This window comes from Gavia stellata, chromosome 7 (genome assembly GCF_030936135.1).
Source record: "Gavia stellata isolate bGavSte3 chromosome 7, bGavSte3.hap2, whole genome shotgun sequence".
Taxonomy (NCBI): Eukaryota; Metazoa; Chordata; class Aves; order Gaviiformes; family Gaviidae; genus Gavia; species Gavia stellata.
Genome location: NC_082600.1, coordinates 3,289,544 through 3,309,204, shown reverse-complemented (window position 1 = coordinate 3,309,204; position 19,661 = coordinate 3,289,544). Strand labels below are relative to the sequence as shown.

The following is a 19,661-nucleotide window of genomic DNA, read 5'->3' as shown; positions in this document are numbered from 1 at the left end:
CCAGCTCTAGCCTTCCAGAGCACCTGCTCCCACCAGCACAGCCGAACTGTGCTGTGTAATTACTACCCCTGCGGAGGTGAGGAACATGCAGGGAGGAAGAGTTGGGGCTTGAGGGTCAGAGCACACCCCCGGGAGAGATGTGAAACCCCAGCTTGGCTCTGACGCTCACCACCCCGAGCCCTTACTCAAGCCATAGCTAAAGGTTACAAAAGAAACCGGCGCAGGAATTACAATACAGGAACTACTTTGTTCTAGAAGTCAAGGTTTTTAATTTTTTTTTTTTTTGAGGACAGCTTAAACATGGTTTCACCCCTTCCCCACAGCAGCACAGCCTCTTCCTTGTCCCCAGTGTCACCTGCTGGGGCTGCTGACGATGGCGCTGAGTCAGCGACGGCGGGCACTGACTGGCGTACTTCCACCAAGCTGAAGTCCTGCAGGCTGTTCCAGCTGTAGGTGAGCTCCACAGGTTACTGACACGGCTGCTAACAGGCTCAAGCACTTTCACTTACACTTCTCAGGGCAGAATATCTGCTACCTAAGGTTCACAATTGAAGTTCCACAACATAAAGAGTTCCAAAAAACCAAACTACAAACAAGCAGAGAGTAGTGGTGCTTTAACATCTGAAGGTTTACGACAGTTTATCAACTCTGACAACATAGAATTTCCAAATCCCCTTTCTCTGACCTTAAGCATTTGTGGCGAAATGTTAAGCAGATGGTTTCCTAATGCTGTAGACTAAAACAGGACTGCTCACCTGTCACAGCAATCTTCAGCCTAGACTAAAGCAACACTCCTCTTCAGTAGTCATGGTGTGTGCCTCAGTATTTCCCACACAACCACTAAAGTCCTCACGTCCTCGACTAGGGACTCCGTAACAAGTCTTTCCACACACGCACACCCCATCTCCTCGCTTGGGGCTGGCCCTCACACGTACTTCAAGGTGGACAAACCCAGAACTAGTTTTAGCTTAAGCACAGGCTACATCTCCACTTGCATTAAATACATTTATTGCAAACATCTTTACACAAAAATAGGTTCTCTCTAGGCCATTCACATGCAACGTAAAGGCAAAGAAGCTACTACCTACAACGATACGGATATTTAACCTATACAAGTTTCATGTTTGCCACACTGGGTAGGATTATTACATCTTCTTAGAGCTGCTCATCCACGCACAGCTTGGTCAGCGATGGCTGCAGAGGGCTCAGGAGCCCGAGGTGTTGTTGCTTCCAAACCGCTGATTGACGCTGTGCAGCAAGTGCTTGGGGAGGCAATTCCAGGAACTGGCCAGCATCTCCTTGAAGCAAATGACCGCTTCGAGGCACAGCCTTGGGGAGAGGGAAACGTGGCTGGTGTTAGCATGAACAAGGGCTGCAAGGGGAGCTCATTCTTTACAGCTATTGAGTGAGGGCTGTTCCCATCGTCAGTGCCCAATGCGTGCTTCTGAAACCAATCTTGCTCTATCCTCTCATAATTGACTGCTGTTCTTTCAGCATTCTTTAGGGGAAGTTTTCAAGTATTTTAGGAACGTAAGAAACAGGTCTGGCGGTAACCCTGCGCTACCTGACTTACTTAGATGGAGCCACAACAATTTAATGTTGAAGTCTGGCTTTCTTACCTGACAAGAGATCTTGGTTGTAGAGAAAACACAAGTATTTCATTACTGTGAGCCTGGGGGTGGGGAGGGAGAGACAGAGAGAGAAGCAGTTTGGTTATGTGGATTCACATTATTACAGCAGGAGCCAAACCAGCCAAGGCTCACACAAACAGACCCTGGAATGGAAGGCAAGCAGCATGGCTCTGGGGAGTAGACCAGACTTCACGTAAATCACAAAGGGAGCAGACAAGCTGAATGCAGAATTGCTCACCAAATCCTACACCACGGGAAGGTATGGGCACTCGGGGAACTACAGCTCAACCACAAACCAGATCTAATGCCACTTCATACAAACAGCTGGAGGGGAACGGGTGCACCGAGCCGCCAGGCTCATGTGCTCTCCCTGTGCAGCACCTCCTGTTGCTGGCAGAGCAGGACCGGGCTGGGTGGAGCCCGGGAGGGCTGGAAGCTACAGCTGGTATATGGGAGGGCCCTGCTAGCCCACCCGTGCTCAGGGGGAGAGAACAGGAACACCACCTGTGGGCAGAGCTTCCAAGTCTTCAGGGATTGGTGCTGAGGGACTTTAGACACGGGGACTGTATCAGGCTCAGCAGTCAAATGTTTTTCCTTTTTTTTAGATGCTTATGCCTGCTCCTTGAGTGCACATAAACATATTATCTGCCAGAGCTGAGCTGCTGGCGCATAAAGAACTGTTGCACCACGCTTGTTTGCCACTCGCCCGTTCCAGCTGACGCCCACTGGTTCTTGCCCCAGAAGGCGTTTGTTCCCGGTCTCCCTTTCCAGCCAACTCCTGTTTTTACAGACCTTAGGACAGCCCTGTCCTGGCTGAAGAGCCCCTCTCCGATCAGCCTGTTCTCACCAGGCCTCCCTGCAAGCATCACAGCGAAGCAATTGCTTTTGGAGGGGCTCCCTGAAAACACCCCCATGAGAAGCACAGGGCAAAGCTAAAGAAGCAGTTGGGAGGCAAGAACAGCCTCCAAGTGAAACACATGTGTGAGGGAAAGCGAGTCATAGTTTGTTTAAATAATAATGACCTGGTTTCCAGAAAAGGAGCAAAACATTTCCCCTTCAAGCTTTGTTTATGCACCTTAGTCAGTCCTCACGAGATCGTGCTGCCAACTACAAGCATTTCACACTCGCTAGAGTGTAAGACAGCACGGCTCCTGCAGGAAGGGCCGGGCTGCACAGGAAGGGAAAGCTCAAAATAAACTTACAGCTTTCGAATGGGCAAGTAAGTTGTTGGCACAGCCCCCAAAGACGATCACCTCTCCCTCTTCGCTTGCACAAGCGGTATGCCACAGCCTAGAAACAGAAGTCAGCACAGCATTAAACCAAAAAACACCCCACCCAATACGGCACCTTTGGGATTTGTATTTACAGTTAACACATGCAAGTTTGCCCTTCCACCAGTACGCTGCAGACATGACTAATTCAATGGGAGTTTATGTTCCGAGAAAGAAAACTGGTCAGCAAACTGCCAGCTGTGTAAGGTGTCCTGGTTAGCGCAGGGCTGCAGAGCTGCGGGACTCAGCAGCACGCTGCCTGCAAGTGCAGGCATGTGTGAAACCCACAGCCCTGTTGCTTCTGGCAGACGGCTGTAATGATCTGCTTGCACAAACTTTATTTTCAGGTCCCGCTTGAGTCAAAAGACTGAACAAACAGAGTCAGATTTTGTATTGTTCTCCAGGACCTGGGGAAACAACTGACCTCACACGTGCCTTCAGCAACACCACGGCCCCGTCCCGCTGCTCCAAAGTGGGGAAAAGCGGGTGGGGGGCAGCAGCTCAGCCTTGTTACTGCCCCAGGATAACAGACCCCTCCTCATCCCCAGCAGCAGCATGAGCAAGGCCAAAGGGGGCAGGCCAGGAAGCATCGCTGCTTTGACTCATTTAACCTCGGATTGGAACACTTCCCCAAACAAGATGGATCACAGTAACTGACGTGACACGAATGTTTTCAATGCCATATACGTGCATCACAGTAGTTTTGATGCTTTTAAATTGCAGGTCATCATCTCTAATTTACTCAGCAGGAAGACAAAAATATCCTGGGTGTGCACAGGATTAGCCACCAGCAAGGCTGCTCAAAACAGTGACACCTGCCTGTGTCCAGTTTGCTGGCAGAGCAAGAACACGCAGGTTCCAGTTAGCTCTTGCGCTGGCACTCTTGTGCTGGCACTCACAGCTCAGACACCTCTGCAGCCAGGAGAGCAAACCCTAAATCCCTGTCTTTCCTGCTGTTTCACAAACACTGAACTATGTGCTACCTCCAGCACCGGTCGTACAGTGGTATTCATCTTGGATTTTGTGCGTACATTCAATACACCTGCGTTTTTGGGGTAGGAGCTGGCATTAGTATTGTACTGTTAAGAAAAAGGAGTGCTGTAAAGAGGAACGCGTGTCCTTTCTCCGACAGCCAACATGAAAAGCTTCCTCACTCTTTAATTCCAGGAAAGTGTCTACCATACCTTGGTTTTTCAGAATAGTTATGCTCAAACTGTATCCACTCATTCTTGCTGATACAATAAATCCAGGCATCACCTGAAAACAAGCAAAACCCCAAATACAAATAGTACTCTTGTTAGTTCTTTCATGTTTGCTGCAATACACATGTACTCTGGTGTAACACGGTCCATTTTTGTTCTTAAACAAGTTTTTTTAGGAGAAACTCTATGAAACTTTGGGCAGTCTATTTGAAAACCGGCGTTTAATAATGGTTTATGGGAGCGAAGTCAGACGGGAAAGATGGAGAAGTGTAAAGCTCTTACTAATTGCAATTTGCATTAGATACATTTTTAGAGCAGATTAATTTCTGTAAATAATAGTGTCTCAACACACTGAGTGACTCCTACTCTGTGAAATTAGCTGTTGACCATAAGGAGTCGCATCATAAGTGCATGGAAGGAATTTAGAAAGAACTTAAGGTGACTAGGCAGTAATTCAAGGTCCTGTGCACAACTGTTTCAGAACACAAAGACAACACAAAATCCTTTTGGAATGACTTACTTAATGGCTGCTTGTCAGTGGTGAATCCTCCAAAGAGAAAGAGGTGATCTGAGGAAATTGGCGTTAAAGAATGCCACGATCGGCCAACTGGGCAAATGCCTTGCGTGATTCTGTATTTCAATAAAATACACCATAAATTACACGTGCACTACAATAAAATACTGCTGCTCTTTTTTGATTATTTTTCAGATATTTGAAGGACGCAGCTTCATAATGCACACAGCTCATGACCCAACAGCAAGTTTAATTTCTTTCGACACAGTAGAAGAATTTTACTCATATCAATACTTCAAAAAGCCTGACAGCAAGAGTCAGCAACTGATCAGGAGGATCAGTTCTACTTGAGTTTACTTACTTGCTGGAGTTTACCAAATTTCACTAGAATGATTAGAAGTGACTAAAAATGGCATCTTCCTATTGGTTTACAAACAAAGGAACTCAAGCTTTAGTACCTACATTTCATTCCACTCCCACGTATCCAGATTCAGATAGTAAAGATCGTTCATTCTGGACTCCTACAACAAAGCAGACCACAGTTGGAACTCTCCGTTTAGGTTTTGGTAACACATCATTAAACTGGGCTGGGGCTTACTCTGTATCTGCCACCAAACACGTAGCCTCTGTTCCCAACTGTAGCACAGGCGTGAGCTGCTCGTGGTGATGGAGTTTTACCCTGGGAAAAGAAAACGTGAAAGAAGAAGGTAAGTTTATTCGATACATTAACAAAGAAAACGCCATTTCACCAGAAACCTGCAGCAGATCAAGCGAAGAGGAGCTGGGCTGAAGATGCCCATCACACACACGAAGCAGCACGGCTACGGCCACACCAGGCACCCTGGGAGGCGTGGGGCAACGGCGGTGGGGCAGGGGCCGGGCTCCTCTCAGGCCGCCCAGGAGAGCTCACCTGCACATCGCACTCAAGGCAAGCAAGGTCTCACAGTTCCACAAATCAGTCACCCGAGGAGATGAAAGGCTGAACTAAAGTCAGATTTAACGCCAACAAGGAACAGAGAGTGAAAAAACATCCAGCAAGTCATTCTGTGTGCAGAAACTTGCTTTTTTTGATGGATGGAAGATCAGAAAACTCATTAAAAATTGGTTGGCTTTTTTTCCTCTGTAAGTGTCAAGATATAAATTTTGCTTTTATAAGGGGGTTCAGACAGTCACAGAACACCGCAGACTGAAAATGAGACAATGACATAATGAACTGTTAAATGGTATTTTTCTTGAGTTATCTCGGAAATATTTGGATCTCTATGTAGTAAGTCAAAGCAATGCTTTGGCAATCTGAATAAGGAGCTACTGATCTCAAATTTCATTTCCTCCCATTCTGTGGCAATACCATTCCATTTGCCTGTTCCTGAATACTTCTGGGATGTTTCAAATGATGTTTATTTGCAATTACGGAGCGTTTTGTTTTGTTTTGACCACAATCCAGCGCCCAAGTGAAATGTACCAAACCATCACGTAACAGTGAGGATGACAGGAAACCATACATTTTGTTTTCCTGAGCTCCCCATGAGCACAATGCCACTGAAGCATGAAAGAAAGCAAGTCAACGGGAAAAAAGATGGAGAGAGAAAGACAGATGAAAATAAAAGGCAAGTTTCTCATTTTTGGAGAGGAGAGAGGACCTAGGTAAATGAATGGTTTAAATTCAGTTTAAATGGCCTAGAGAATGCTACTGAATAGGCAGCAGGTAATTTTTTACTTTGGGGGAATGTTTCCAAAGCTAGTTCTACCAACAGTGTTTCAAACACCTCTCTTAACAGTCCTTCCCCTACAAGCATGTTGTAGGTAAGACTGCAAACACAAGCTCATGACACCTCATGGAGTCTGTATATAGGAGAGAAATTAACAGTCCCACTTCACTGGCAAGAGAGCAAGATACAGGGAATTACGACAGCTCGCTCAGGAAGCGTGAGAAAGGGAGAGTGCCCTGATCACACAGTCCTAAGCTTTAGCTCCTGGCCAGGTTTCCTCCCCTGGTTGGATCTGAAAGACTGCGTGTCCCAGGAGGGAAGCCAGAACAGCAGAAACCAGCAGTGCTGCAGACGGGGTGCTTCCCGCCAGCTACAGCCGGAGTGAGCAGCACTCAATCATCAGCCTGGGATTCATCCCACAGAGAAAACAAGATCAGCTCCACACGGTCCACCTGTGGAGTCCCAGTCTCGTGGCCCTGCAGGGCATTTCTCACGTCCTCCTGCTAGCTAGCACTCGGTACTTCAGAGAGCTCTTCCATCTTTCCTAACTCCTGGCATTTAGGGACTGGTTTATATCCCGAAAAAGGCAGGACGCCAGAGCACCTGACAACTGAACACCTGGCAGTTAAAGACTGGTGACATGTAAACAAGGCTGCAGGTGGAGCAGGAAAGTAGAAACATGTATTTTGGGTGAATTTTCGTGCTTCTTACTTGCAAACAGTTAACCACATCTTCTAAAATAACGCCAGGGAGATACAGACTAGAGATAGGACCCCCCCCATGAGATACAACAGGTTAAGACAGCTTCACACAGCAAGTTAACCGAGCACCCGGCCAGGCACTCGGAACATCTGCGGCCCAAAGCCACTGCTGCTGGGACCACCCACTACTAACCCCGCACAGCTACGCAGGGAGGCCGTTTTATCAGCGCCCTCTTCTAACTTGACACAAATTAAAGCAGTGAACCCAGGCCTAGCAGAATCATGCTTATTTTCATAGGATGCTACAAGAGATACGGCACACAGCGCCCATACTTCTTAAGAGCCGTAACTTAAAATAACTGACATAAGACTAATAATTACCGTAGTTATAGGCTGGCTCCAAGTAAAAGTTTCAGTGTCCAGAACATGCACGTGGTCATTCCACCCTCTAGGAAGACCTGAATTCTTTAAAAATATTAAATAAGCAACAATTTTTAATAAGCACTAATCAAATATTAAAGTTTAAATAGAAATTACTTCCAGGTTTACTTACCCAAAAAGAGGTTTCATCGAATTCAAAAGTTCCCCGTTGTTTCCCTTCAGGAAAATAACCATAGCCTCCAAAAAATATTAGCCTGAAACAAAATGTGCATCAAGATCTATTAGAAATACTAGTACATCTGTTGCTACAACTTAAAGTTCTGTAAAGGCTGTGCTCAAACAGACGACAGGAAAGCCAGGGAAGCTCCTTTGGCTTCATTACTTCCAATATGGCTACAATGCAAGTTTTCCAGGTGTCAGGCCCTGCTTCTTGCCTAATCGACCCTACCACCCACATGAAATCCCTCTGTAGCTGTTTCCCAGGCCTCAGGCTTCCAAGATTTACTCCGGTTCCAAATGTGTGATGCTGCCAGGCCTGCTGCCTGGTCACTGCACTTCAGCTTTTGCTATCGGAGCTCTCATACAGCGGCTACAGGTGTTTATTCCTGCGGTTTCCTGCCTCCACCCTTTCCAAGCCCTCTGCCCGTTTTCCCTGAGCCAGAAATGTTCACAAACACTCCTCTAAGAAGCAAAGGGAAAGCATTACAACTGGGCCACGGTCACTGTGGAGCTGTGTGCTAGGCAGGGCAGGAGGAGACCAAGGGACGCTACACGCAGGAGACCCTCTACCAATGAAGCTGCCTGGGAAGTTTTTAGTTTGGGGGGAGGAAGACATTTTCCTTTGTACTTGCTGCATTTTGTTTCAAAGCCTGAAGAACAGTTACTACGAGCAGTCACTCATCTGTTTTTACTGTTATTTTTGGTTTTTAAAAATATAATTTACCTTTATGTTTTATGTTTGGGTTTTAGCACTTATTAGAAACTAACAGCATGGGTTTGCCAGAAATTCTTAGTGAATTATGAAGTAACAGAAAACAATCTACACCACCTAAACAGCCACAGCTCCGGTCTTGCACAGATTTACAACTAAACTGAACATAAAGCACCGTAACAGTCAAGAATCTGAAAACTAGCTCCACGGGCAATTTCTTATCTTTCCTGAGTTTCTGCAGCAAATCCCACAGCAAATCCCGTAACAGGGAGCCTTCTCTCCAGGTACTGGACAAAGCAGCACAGCCATCTGTAGTGTTATACACCAAAATCACCATACATGGCTCAAACACAAGGACATACAGCATCTCTGATCTCCTCTGCCTCAGTAGGGCCAGAGACGATACAGTCAAGACTGGTTGTGCTAACAGGCAGAAGATGGCTGTGCTGTCCAGGTAAGGTTTTGTAGATAACAACTTAAACCCCTACCCTGACAAGACAGTAAGAACCGTAACTCTTGCCAGTTGTGACCACAGAGGAACCAGAGGCCCCTGGCTGTCACCTCATATTCGCATCAGAGCTCCTCAGCCCCTGGCATCACGTACCCCCGCAGTGCTGCCCACGCCGGGTGTCTGGCTCACAGCCCACGGAGAGGGCCTTGCTCTGCGGGGATCAGCCCTTCCAGCTTCTCCTGCAAGGGGACAATTCTGGCCATGTGAGCTGTCACCTGTGCCACTGCATTTTGGAGTTCTGTTCTCTGGAAGCCAGGAACCCTCTGAGAAATCAGGCCTGGGCAGACACTCCAAGAGGAGAGCCAAAAGTCCCTGCCCTCCCCAAGACAATTCCCTTCCACCCCAACCTCCCGAGCAGCTGGGATACACCAAGCCTGTGGAAGCAGGTGACTACCTACCTACATGAAGGGCTTTCTGCTGTCTGTCCTCCAGCACCCGAAGGCTGGAACAATCTCATCACGCAGCTCCCTGCTTAGGGGACTAGTACTACACTAACTGAGTGGGGGAGGAGGGTGCAAAGCAACAACAACGTTTTGCACATCAGCTCTTCTGGCTTCAAGACATTCTCCTTGTCTTCCTCATCTTTTCCAAGGTTTGCAGTGCCAAAAGGCCTTCTGGCACCTCTGGGACACTATCCCAACACATTAAATCAGATAACATCAACAGCAGTTCACCTAACACGTTCCTGGTTTTGTGCAACCGGCACAAAACACATCGAATTAAGCATGTGCATCGCTGAAAAAGCCGCACACAATTTTAAGATTAAAACAGCTTCCTGCTCTTCAACTACCACAGAAATGCAAGCTGTCCCACAAGACTTGACCAAAAGACTGCATGTTGCATGATAGGAGGAATCCTAGAACAGGCTTCTGTGAAGAATAATTCCCGATGCAACTGCCAAGAGGAATGACGCTGATACAAGTAACCACAATACAGTGTCTTTAAAGTGATGTACTGAGAACACACCGTGGAAGATTTGCCTGTAATGAGCATACGTTTTGGACTGTGACTCACACAGATACTTTGCAGCTTACATACACCCAAATTGGGAGTGAGGTTTTTCGCTTATCAACCGTTAAAGGACAGAGCTGTTTTAAAAGGCTGGCTGGGAAAGAAATGCAGCATCTTCCTGAAGCACGTTATGTGCTGCAGGCAAGACGTCCTTCTGCAGCGCTTGTTCAAACAAAAAGACACAACAATGACAAGACTAAGAGTGATTAAAAGCAAACACATGCGCAAGTATAGCTGTGCTGACTTCGTTGCTGGAGCCTTACTTGTTTTTGTAAACCCAAACGCCAAGTTTGTCCTTTGATGAAGGGGGTATCCCCTGACACTCTACTCTGACCCACTGCAGCACTTTGTCCGTGGATCTGGAATTTAACATGTAGAACTGCAGAAAATAAAAAGATTTTTTTTACCCAGTTAGCTTAAAGCTTACGTCTGACTGATGTTAAAATATTAACTTTTAATTAGCATGTATTGGTATAGAAATACTTTAAAAGTTCTTTTCCTAGCTGCACAGAGCACTGACAATGTTTGGAACAAAATATGGATCCAAAGATCCTTATCTTGTTGCAGACTCAAGCCCCAAACACTTTTTTAAAAAAGAAACAGGACTATGGACATTGAGTTTTACCATCCAAAAGCTGAAATGGGATGCAATGCAGCTGTGTACAAAGTAGCAGCTGTCTTACAATAAAAAAAAAAAAAATCTGGTTAAAAAAAGTGAGTTTTACGGTATCATCCCTTCTCTGCGTGTTACATCATGTTACATGGAGAGAAACAGCTGATACACATATATAAACTAACTGAAATGTAAGAATACCACAGCAGGAAGGAAGCAAGTCACACTTTATAAGCATAGTTTCTTTCAGACTGTTTGCAAGCATTGCATCAAGCTACTTTCAGTTTATACTGAAGAGCGAGGCCAAAACTGTTTAATTTAAACCACACTTCCAGAATGTCAGAAAGTGTTATCAGATACTCCAGAGAAGAGCAACATTTCAAACATCTACAGAGCAGCTACAAATCACCTCCTGATATTATTTCAGCGAAGTCTGGAAATTCCCGTCTTTCAAAAGAAGCAAACTCAAAGGCACCAATGCAATACAATTTATAGGGTGAGTTGCTCAAGAACAACTGCAACCAAAACAAGTAATAGGTCATGGTGTTTCTTCAGCGGTGTAAAGCTACCAAAGTACAATCATCGTGTGAAACGATGCAGAGCTGAAGGCTGACCTGTTGCAGAGAAATTAATACAGTGAACTGGTAAAAGTCAGCTAGCTCATCACCTGCACGGAAGAAAAATCCAAGCGGTAAGCATCGTATTTTGTTAGTCAAAACTTCTCATGCAAGCACAAAAAACCCATGGCTTCAACTAGTTCACATCTGGGGAAGCCACTGACAGGACGAGAAAGCTGATTATCTGCTTCCAAGAACCAGAGATACAGCCAGTAGATGAAAATACTATGCTGCAGAAGCCATGGAGGGGACAATGACTGCACACACGTTCAGCATCCCCTGTTATTAACATTTAAGCTCTGAAACGAGATCCAACCTGTCCAGTCATTCAGAAGAAAATGCCTCCTTGATTTGTTAAGATTATACATTTCTTGCTTTGGATGGATTTTAATTAACTGCAAAGGCCACCTCTAGTTTATTAAAAAAAAGGGAACAAAAGCTAATGAGGAGAAACTTATTTATGAGGAGGGGTTTACCTTTAAATTACTAACCTTGTTTGTATTGCCACGTGCGTGGTGTCCTCCAAAGAGGTACACCACTCTGTCTACACACACGGCACAGCTTCCAGACATGGAAGGTGGAACATCTCCCTCTGTTTTACTCTTCTTCCTAGAAGCACAGTGTAAAATATTTTATCTGATAAAAATGAGCAATAATGATTTTATCTGGAGTGGAATTTTATAACACTACTAGTATGTTTTTAATGACGATAGGCCATTGTGGACCATTCAGTTATGAGTTCTTCACACCCTTGCAGGTTTAACAATTTACAACACTAACCTGGTGTGATGGAGGGGGGTGGGGAAAAGGCAATTTAATTAATACATGTTTTGCGGGGGAGGAATCCCGTCTGCCCAGTTCAGGAGTTTGGTATGCCCTTCACAGTCAAAATCCCCAGAGAGATCCTCAGGCAAAGAGGATGCACCTGTCTAAACTGGAGGTTTCTATTTTGCTCCTGGATTGTTAATGTTTGTAAACATCACAACCACAAAGATGAGCTTCCAGCCCATGTCCAAGGCTCTCCCTAGCCACACTGAGGACTGGAAGCACTGCTGAAATTGCACTTTCTGCAAAGCGCCGAGAACCAGAGCACTGGATTCCCTTCTCAGGCACGCAGGTTTGACACAACTTCCAGGCTCCCAAAGATCTAAGGTGACACGGTAGTTTCTTTGGCTGCATCAACATTTAAAAACAACTTCTTAAAAGGCCAACAAATAAAAAACTCACTACGGGTTCCCTCACCAATGTACCACTGTAATCAAAAGTGGTACAAATACAGTCTTCAGGTGCTATATCCTATACCAGGCATCCCAAAACACTTCACGCTGTTGATCACATACTCCTGTACAAGCTGCCTGTCTGAGCTGCCTTTCCTGCTTCATCCTGTGAAAACATATTTGTTGTTTTCACAGAAAAAAAAAAACCTGGAAATATTTTACATGTTTATGCAACAGTTTGATAGGTGGGAACAAAGAAATCAGGGAATTCTCTTTCTATTCACAGACCCTCAGCATGCTTTCTATACCAATTTATAAATTTATCTTTTTTTTCCCCCAAAACAACAATTAAGTTAATTATTTACTGTACCATCTCCCCGTTTCCATGTTGTAGATCCATATTTCATCTCTAGGCAGATAGAAGTCATAAAATCCCCTAACTTGAGCATTCTGCAGAACAGGTCAGAAAAGAAAAAGCAACATTAGAAGGATGCTTGACATATTGAGTTACAGACTCCTGCGAATGTTTACACCCCCTCAGAGATCTAACTGCAGAACAGAAGACAGCAGGAGCAGTGCCTGTGGTGCTCCTGCACCTCTCACCTGCGCAGCAGCCCTCGGAGAGCAGGTATTAGCCTATTTTAGCTTCTGTTGGGGACCAGACAAGCTCCCAGCAGAGCCAGAGGCTGGGGTAAATGGAAGTTAAACCTCCTTTTCACAGCCCGAGCAGGATATCTAGAGTGCATAAATAAGCCAAAATTTCCTTTTTAGTTTCCCCACCCCCTGCGTGACACCACCAGAACAATACATCAGAGCTTTGTCTTGAGCTACCAATTTATTTACCGAGGTCATTGACAATTCATCTTCATTCCTGTCAAAATTGTAAAATTACTTGGTTCTGCTGGCAGTACACGCACACCCCAGTGTGATAAACAACCAACCCCTGATCATTAACATGCAATATATAGTTGTGCTGATAATGCCGTAAATAAAAGCACCATTTCGCACGGTGTGCATGTCAAATCAGACAGTATTGCCTTCTCTTCCAACAGACACGTGAGGTGACAAAGGCAAACACCACCCTGCGTCCCACAGAAGTTACCTGTTTGCCAAGATCTGCATTTAACGCTCATGATTTATTTCAGTATTTCAAAACTCTTAAATGTCATATTCTAATTTGATAACTGGAGCTTTTCTTTTCCAAGGGAGGGATAGTTTTACTGAGTCACTCCCAAACTAATGGGACATCATTACCAGCACCCCAGGTGGCAGAAGGCTTACTTAACAAGGAGAATAGCGTACCTTATAGCCTCCCCAGACATACATGCACCGTCCATCAGTGACTGCCACGTGCCCGCTGCGCTCGGCAGGGCTGTCGTTCTCCAGCTGCTCAAAGCTGTCCTCAGCTGGAGCTGGGAGCTCTTCATCTGCCTGCAGGTCTTCGTTATCATCGGCCATTTCGATACAGTGCTACGTGCACAGAATAACACATAGTATGGAGCTTTGAAAACCATCAGGGGAAACCACCAGAGGTAAAAAAAAGAGAAACTACACACTGGTGTTTCTTTCACAATGATGTTTCAGTGGAAGAAGTTATCCCATCAGCCAAGAAAGTTTCAGATGGGCATTCCTCAGTTGTGTGTAATTTCTAAGCATTTCGGTTGCCAATTTAAGCTGAGGTCTCTATTTTTTTTTAAATCACAGTTATCTATAAATACATTAATTGATGACCAAAAAACCAACCCACAACAGAATAAATTTGCAAGCTTTGCCTACAGTATGGTTTTCACAAAAGTGAAAACTCCTGCAGCTTTTCAGACAAAGTCCCTTTGGGCTGCCTTAGCCAAGCCTCCCACACACAAACCTTCCCACAGCTGTCAAATGCAGGACACATTACCTACGCTAAAAAACCCCCTCACAAAACAAAGCCCCTTGCCCTAAATCATGCTGGCATGCAGAAGGCCAAAACCCCGTGCGTCCTGGAAAGACAACAGCTACGCGCACCCAGCCTACGGCTCCTGAGCGCTGTGCAGCTTAGAGGTAAGAGCAGCCTCCATGCCAGGGCTTGGGTACGCGAGGAGCCCCAGGGCCACGCTGTCACTGGGGCACTGGTAATTCAAAGCCCCAATGGTGGGAGGAATCAAGCCAGGAGGAGATGCTGAAGTCAGCTCTGCCAGGTCATCCTGGAAGCTGCCTACACGCTCTGCCTCAGCCCGCAACGGAGCAGCGGGACCCCTGAAAAGCCAAAGTCACCTTCCACATAGGAGCCACTCCCAAGTCCCCTTCTGCTTTTAGCTTTCCTACAGCTCTAAGCTGAAACTGTCACCACACAAAGATTTTCAGACACAGATCAAAAGGTCAGGGAAGTTGGACAGTCCAAGCAGTGGTTTTGTGCAAAAGGATCTTGATGAGACTATCAAACGCTGCACTCACACAAAATCCTTGACACCTACACCACTCCTGACAGATTGTCATTTAATTTGAATCGCTCCAATGATGGAAACACTACAGCACCCTCGGTAGTTTATTTTTGAGCTTTAATTATGCTTTAAATTAGAAAGCCTTACTCACACCTCAATGAAATCTGTCTGCTTCAAGTTAACCAGATTTTTACTGACCTCTCCCCGGTGATAAGCATTTTTATTTTAATTTTTTTAACAACCGAAGGCACACTGGACAACTGTCCCCCTTCAGTCATTTTCCAGTCCCGTACTGAAACACTTCTCACAAGTCACTGCGATTGCCAGTCCCCCGGGGCTCTGCCCTGGCTGTCCGCATCCCTCACGACACCCCGACCGGCCAGACGTGGCCTCCTCCCGTGCTGAGCCCGATAAATTTCGCCTGTCGGGACATACCCGAACACAGGACCCAAGCTGAGCAGCAGCAGCAGCGCTGTGCAGAGCAATGCGCCATCACCGCAGGCACCAGACCCGTTAACAACCCCCCGGCCCTGCCCGCTCTCTGTTCGGGCCCCCCCTCCCCGTGCCCCACAGCGCGCAGCCCCCTCCCCGCCCGCTCCTCCCTCCGGTGTCCCCCCACGGCTCAGTCCCCCCGCGCCGCCTCGGCCCCCTGACCCGCGCTCCAGAGCCCCCCAGCACCCTGCCGAGCCGCTTTCCCCTTCGATCCCCGGGGTCCGGGCCCTACCGCGGCGACGGGGGGGGCTGCGGGCCGACCGGCGCGGCCGCCCCCTCCGCTCTCCCTCACCTCAGCGGGCCGCGAGCGTCAACATCCGCCGCGGGCGGCCGCTTCCGGCAGCGCCGCGCAGGCGCCGTCCAGCGCCGCCGCGGCCCGGGGAGGCGGCAGGAGCCGGGGCGGGAGCGGGAGCGGGGCTCCCCGGCCCGGTTCCTTCCGGGAGTAACCCCAGGCCGGGAGGCCGGCGCGGTGCCTGCGGAGCCCATCCACCACACATCACCTGCAGGGACGGCGCCGTCTGGGAGCGAGGCGGGTCTGGGGGACGGGGAGTGCCCGTCTGGGTGGAAAATGGCGGTGCTGCGGGCTGTTGCCTGAACCTCCCGCCCCCCCGAAGAAAACTGGGACCAGCAGAGATCTGCGGTATTTCTTTGTCAAGAGAAAACCGTGTAACCCCAGAAATAACAACTCCTCGGTTAAAAAAAAGCCACCACGCTTTGCTTAAAGTTCAGCACATACAAAAATATGCCTCTGGTACAACACCCTCTCACAAAACTTCCCTTTACAATAGAAATTTGCTCCAAAAACTGCTTTCCCCGATTAAGGAAGTTTTGCAGATTGTCAAAATGTCAAAAAACTAGTCAAAATTGGTCTCGATTCAACTCTCTATAAAATTTTAATGACTGTGCTCCTGTTAACTAAATAGTTGAAACAGAAAAATAGCAAGTACTACATACGCTCTTTTTAAACAATAAATAAGCATTTTTTTAAACAAGAATTAAATATAAACTTTACACATCCAAAATACAATATACAACCTATTTCAAAAAGGACTCATTGATTACAGAAACATAGTAAAACTGTATTATGAACTGCGTGTAAGCTTTCCTATACAAACGGTAATGCTGCTCACTGCAGCTTTTTCTTCAAGTTCCACAGTTAGCTTATTGATTTTCCTACTTGGACTAGGACGTCTGGCTCCATCGTTTGGCTCGATGGTCAGACGAGAGAGTCTGGTGGAATCAAACAATAAGATTCAGTGGTGGTAGCAAATCGGTTACCTTTCTCACGACTGGCAAGTGTGACTCTTCCAGAGAGACTGCATTGAACTAATTTTATCTTTTCAGAAAGGCTGATGGGATAAGGCTGTAGTAAGATTTTAGACTTGAGCCGTTATTTTATCCAACGGAAAACTTTTTCTATCATCTGTCACCTTCAAAAAGAACAAGTTGTATGGACTGTCTCATTAAGACCACAACAGCAGAAGTTAACAATATATACAAATGAAGTTTTATCAGTTTTCTATAATGCAGAAAACAAAAGAGACTTCCATAAAAAGGATTTCTTTGTTCTCAAACTTCACTTAGAAACTCAGCTTAACATACAGTTGTTCCGTAGCATTAGTAAAGTTCACTAACAAAAGACTTTGCCGTACGCCGTAAATAAACCAACGTATCCGACGTTTTTGTTGCCATTGTTCATGTGGTATTTAGTTGACTTTGTCTTTCAGTTTCAGCTTTCTTCTCTTGCCGGTGGTTAACTGCAGCCCAGAAGGTTATTTTTTTCAGCACCTGCTGCAAAAGTTTGGATGGCAAGCAGGGTATTTGGTTCTTTAAGAGAGTTGCATTTTTACCAATGCAGTCAAGACACAACCTGAAGAAGGAAAAAAAGGAAAAAAAAAAAAAAAAGAGAGAAAAAAAAAGAAAAGAAGGATTTAAGTAAATGGGTCTATAACCTAAATACAAAAAAATGACATCTAATAAAAGCTTGTGACGTTCATTACGTATGTTGTGCTAGCACGTGCAGGAGAGAGTTATTACACGCCACCAGTGTTTAAACTGCTATGGATTGCCATATGTTGTATGTTTCAAATATTGACTGAGGAGCTAATTTTATATTTTACCTGCCTATGTAGGAGTACATGGTTAAAACCCGTGTGTGAAAGCACAGCACCATATTAATTTAGTCTAGACTTTTTGTGCCAAAAACCTCAACTCACCTGAGGAGTGAATAAGGTTGAGTCTGAAATATCAACAAGTCACTGCAGTGACCCTGATGAAGAGGAAAAAAAGAACCATTAAAGTGACAAACAGCTTATCTCAGAAATGCTGCTATTCTCTAAATTAATGTAACATTCATTATCACATTCATAATTTAAAACTCAGAATACCTAAATCATTATTTATAAAGAATCTGAATAACAAATTCCTTTTTATAAGCCTAACAAGGGCAGGAAAAAACCCTCCTAAATTACTTTCCAAGAACACCTAAGGTCACATCTCACAAAACCATATAATACAAATGAACCCAATATTATCAGCAATAGTATTTATTTTATATCAATTTTAATTATCATAGTGATAGGATTTCATTATTCAGTTTACTCACTGTGTCCATGAAATGCAAGTCATCTTTGCTTCCACCAAACACCATCACTTCTCCTTCTTTTCCAAGACAGGCTGTATGCCACAGTCTAGAAATAAAATTATAAATAGGATTAGTGACCAAGTAATAACAGGCAGTTGTGTGTTATCAGCAAAACAAATCTAAAAACTACATGTTTTTAAGGGTTTCGGAGAAGCAGTACGTTTACTTGCATATTAACTTCTTCACCTCACACAGACTCTCCTCCATTCTTTTCAAAAGATTCTTTTGCTGTAAGGATGTAAGTTCTTTTTAACTAAAACGGAAAGGTCACTTTTCTAGTCCTGTGATTCCACTACTTATGCACAGAACCTTGAAGTCTTACTGGCCTCACTAGTTACCCAGACGAATGTTACAATTTTAAATAATGTGTTTTACAAGTTGCTCTGTGAGCTGCAGAAACAATAAAGCCTGTTCTTTATCAACCTGTGTCTCAAGGCGGACCTTCCGTTCTTAGGGAAGAATGGAGAATAAGCGTGCTGAGCGCTCACTGGAGCGACGCAATTACGAGAGTCTCTCTTTTCTGTTTAGCCATTTACTTGCACAGAGTATGTTGGGACTTAGTATCTCTGAGCTTCCTATTTTTTTCTCATATATTACTGAAATGGGTCAATTGATTCATAACGTACGTGGGCAGGAGAGGCAGCCACGCATGCACAGAGCACTGTAATGAAACCCCTACTTCTTAGAAAACCAAGACAAAGACATTATTTCAAAAGTCTTCTGAGGTAAAAAAAAAATACCTTAAAATATGATATTACTCATTTCTTTAACAATATAAAAGGAGAGAGCAATGTGACTATCCATCTCATGAGAGTTTTGCTAAATGATTACATGTCATACAGACCAATATATTTTTGTCATTATTTGACTTTTCTGTACTCTAGTTATATTTACTTTGCCTTATTTATCACTACTTCAACAAAATGCTACAGTGGAAAATTTTTAGAAAACAAAATAACTATACAAAACAAGCTTTTGCCAAGAACAGCTTTTCCTTATTACTTTTTAAATTTTCCACTATTTCTTTAATTCATAACTACAATTCTAAAGGCTTTAAGATTGTGGGGTTTTCGGTACTGACTCTTATCCCTGAACACTAGGATGAGAGCTTCAGAACACAAGTTAACCCCTTTTCAGTTTTATGCTTCCCCCAAAGATTCCTGGGGATCATCTTCTGTGTGTCAATTACTTACATCACGCCCACAAGTTAAGTTTTGTGTTGTGCATATAAAAGCACATCGTATTAAAAAAAAACTAAACCAACCCAAAACCTGACTTGTATAATCTTGCTTTAACAAAGATTCTGCTACTTCAGCAGCTACACCTTGCTAGATTTACTTTTTATTATTGGCAGATCAAAATCCATAATTTTTCTACTGGTGTATCACCACTGAAGTAAGTATCACAAGATGATTATCACCACAGAGCTCTGGCCCTTTAAGTCTACTTAACCAAAATAATACGCACCACTAGAACTTTCATGCAAAAGTAAACGTTCTCACTTTCTTTCTCCATTCATATCAGTAATTATTCACCGTTCTCCTTAGGCTAAACTGTATCCCACCTTTTCTCTTCCTCATACCTGTCGATAGATCTGTCTCTGCCTTATCTGCATTAGGAAAACTCTGGCCTGGACTTCATCACCGGAGAACACTGGGAAGCCTTTCCTGCCTTGACTTTGTTGACATCCTAGCTCGCAACCTGATGCTCTTTCTACAGACTGACAGAGTTTACGTCCTCTCACAGCTGCTCTAACTTACCACCTAAACATTCTAATAGAGCATGTTATTTAAAGT

At 44.9% G+C, this 19,661-nt stretch overlaps 2 protein-coding genes across 3 annotated transcripts in view; both read right to left on the bottom strand.

Moving 5' to 3' along the window:
- Positions 1 to 257: 257 nt before the first annotated feature.
- Positions 258 to 15,526, bottom strand: KLHDC2 (kelch domain containing 2). Of its 2 annotated transcripts, none has more exons than XM_059819661.1 (14): positions 15,514 to 15,526; positions 13,612 to 13,779; positions 12,680 to 12,759; positions 11,584 to 11,701; positions 10,126 to 10,241; positions 7,582 to 7,663; positions 7,410 to 7,493; positions 5,217 to 5,297; positions 5,081 to 5,139; positions 4,625 to 4,734; positions 4,087 to 4,159; positions 2,834 to 2,921; positions 1,620 to 1,672; positions 258 to 1,329 (listed from the first exon to the last, which is right to left on the bottom strand). In XM_059819661.1, exons 2-14 carry the CDS (start codon positions 13,765 to 13,767, stop codon positions 1,206 to 1,208), a joined length of 1,224 nt encoding a protein of 407 aa, XP_059675644.1. In that variant the 5' UTR covers positions 13,768 to 13,779; positions 15,514 to 15,526; the 3' UTR covers positions 258 to 1,205. The 2 variants fall into 2 exon arrangements, with proteins under 2 accessions (XP_059675644.1, XP_059675643.1); XM_059819660.1 differs by lacking the exon at positions 15,514 to 15,526 and adding an exon at positions 15,454 to 15,484.
- Positions 15,527 to 16,258: 732 nt separating this feature from the next.
- KLHDC1 (kelch domain containing 1) overlaps positions 16,259 to 19,661 on the bottom strand; it is a 30,739-nt gene continuing 27,336 nt past the window's right edge. Inside the window, exons 11-13 of the mRNA XM_059819411.1 lie at positions 17,827 to 17,911; positions 17,438 to 17,490; positions 16,259 to 17,091 (exon numbers count right to left, since the gene is read on the bottom strand). Of these exons, the coding sequence (XP_059675394.1) occupies positions 16,917 to 17,091; positions 17,438 to 17,490; positions 17,827 to 17,911 (313 nt within the window). The 3' untranslated portion in view covers positions 16,259 to 16,916. The remainder of the gene's footprint in view (positions 17,092 to 17,437; positions 17,491 to 17,826; positions 17,912 to 19,661) is intronic.

What these genes read in the sequence shown, in the direction of transcription:
- KLHDC2 (XM_059819661.1), bottom strand. Translation starts at nt 13,767, where the DNA reads ATGGCCGATGATAACGAAGACCTGCAGGCAGATGAAGAGCTCCCAGCT. An exon ending in ATGTCTGGGGAGGCTATAAG is followed by an intron (nt 12,760 to 13,611) that starts GTACGCTATTCT and finishes CCTGTTCTGCAG; the next exon opens with AATGCTCAAGTTAGGGGATT. An exon ending in GGAGCCAGCCTATAACTACG is followed by an intron (nt 5,298 to 7,409) that starts GTAATTATTAGT and finishes TTCTTTTCCCAG; the next exon opens with GGTAAAACTCCATCACCACG.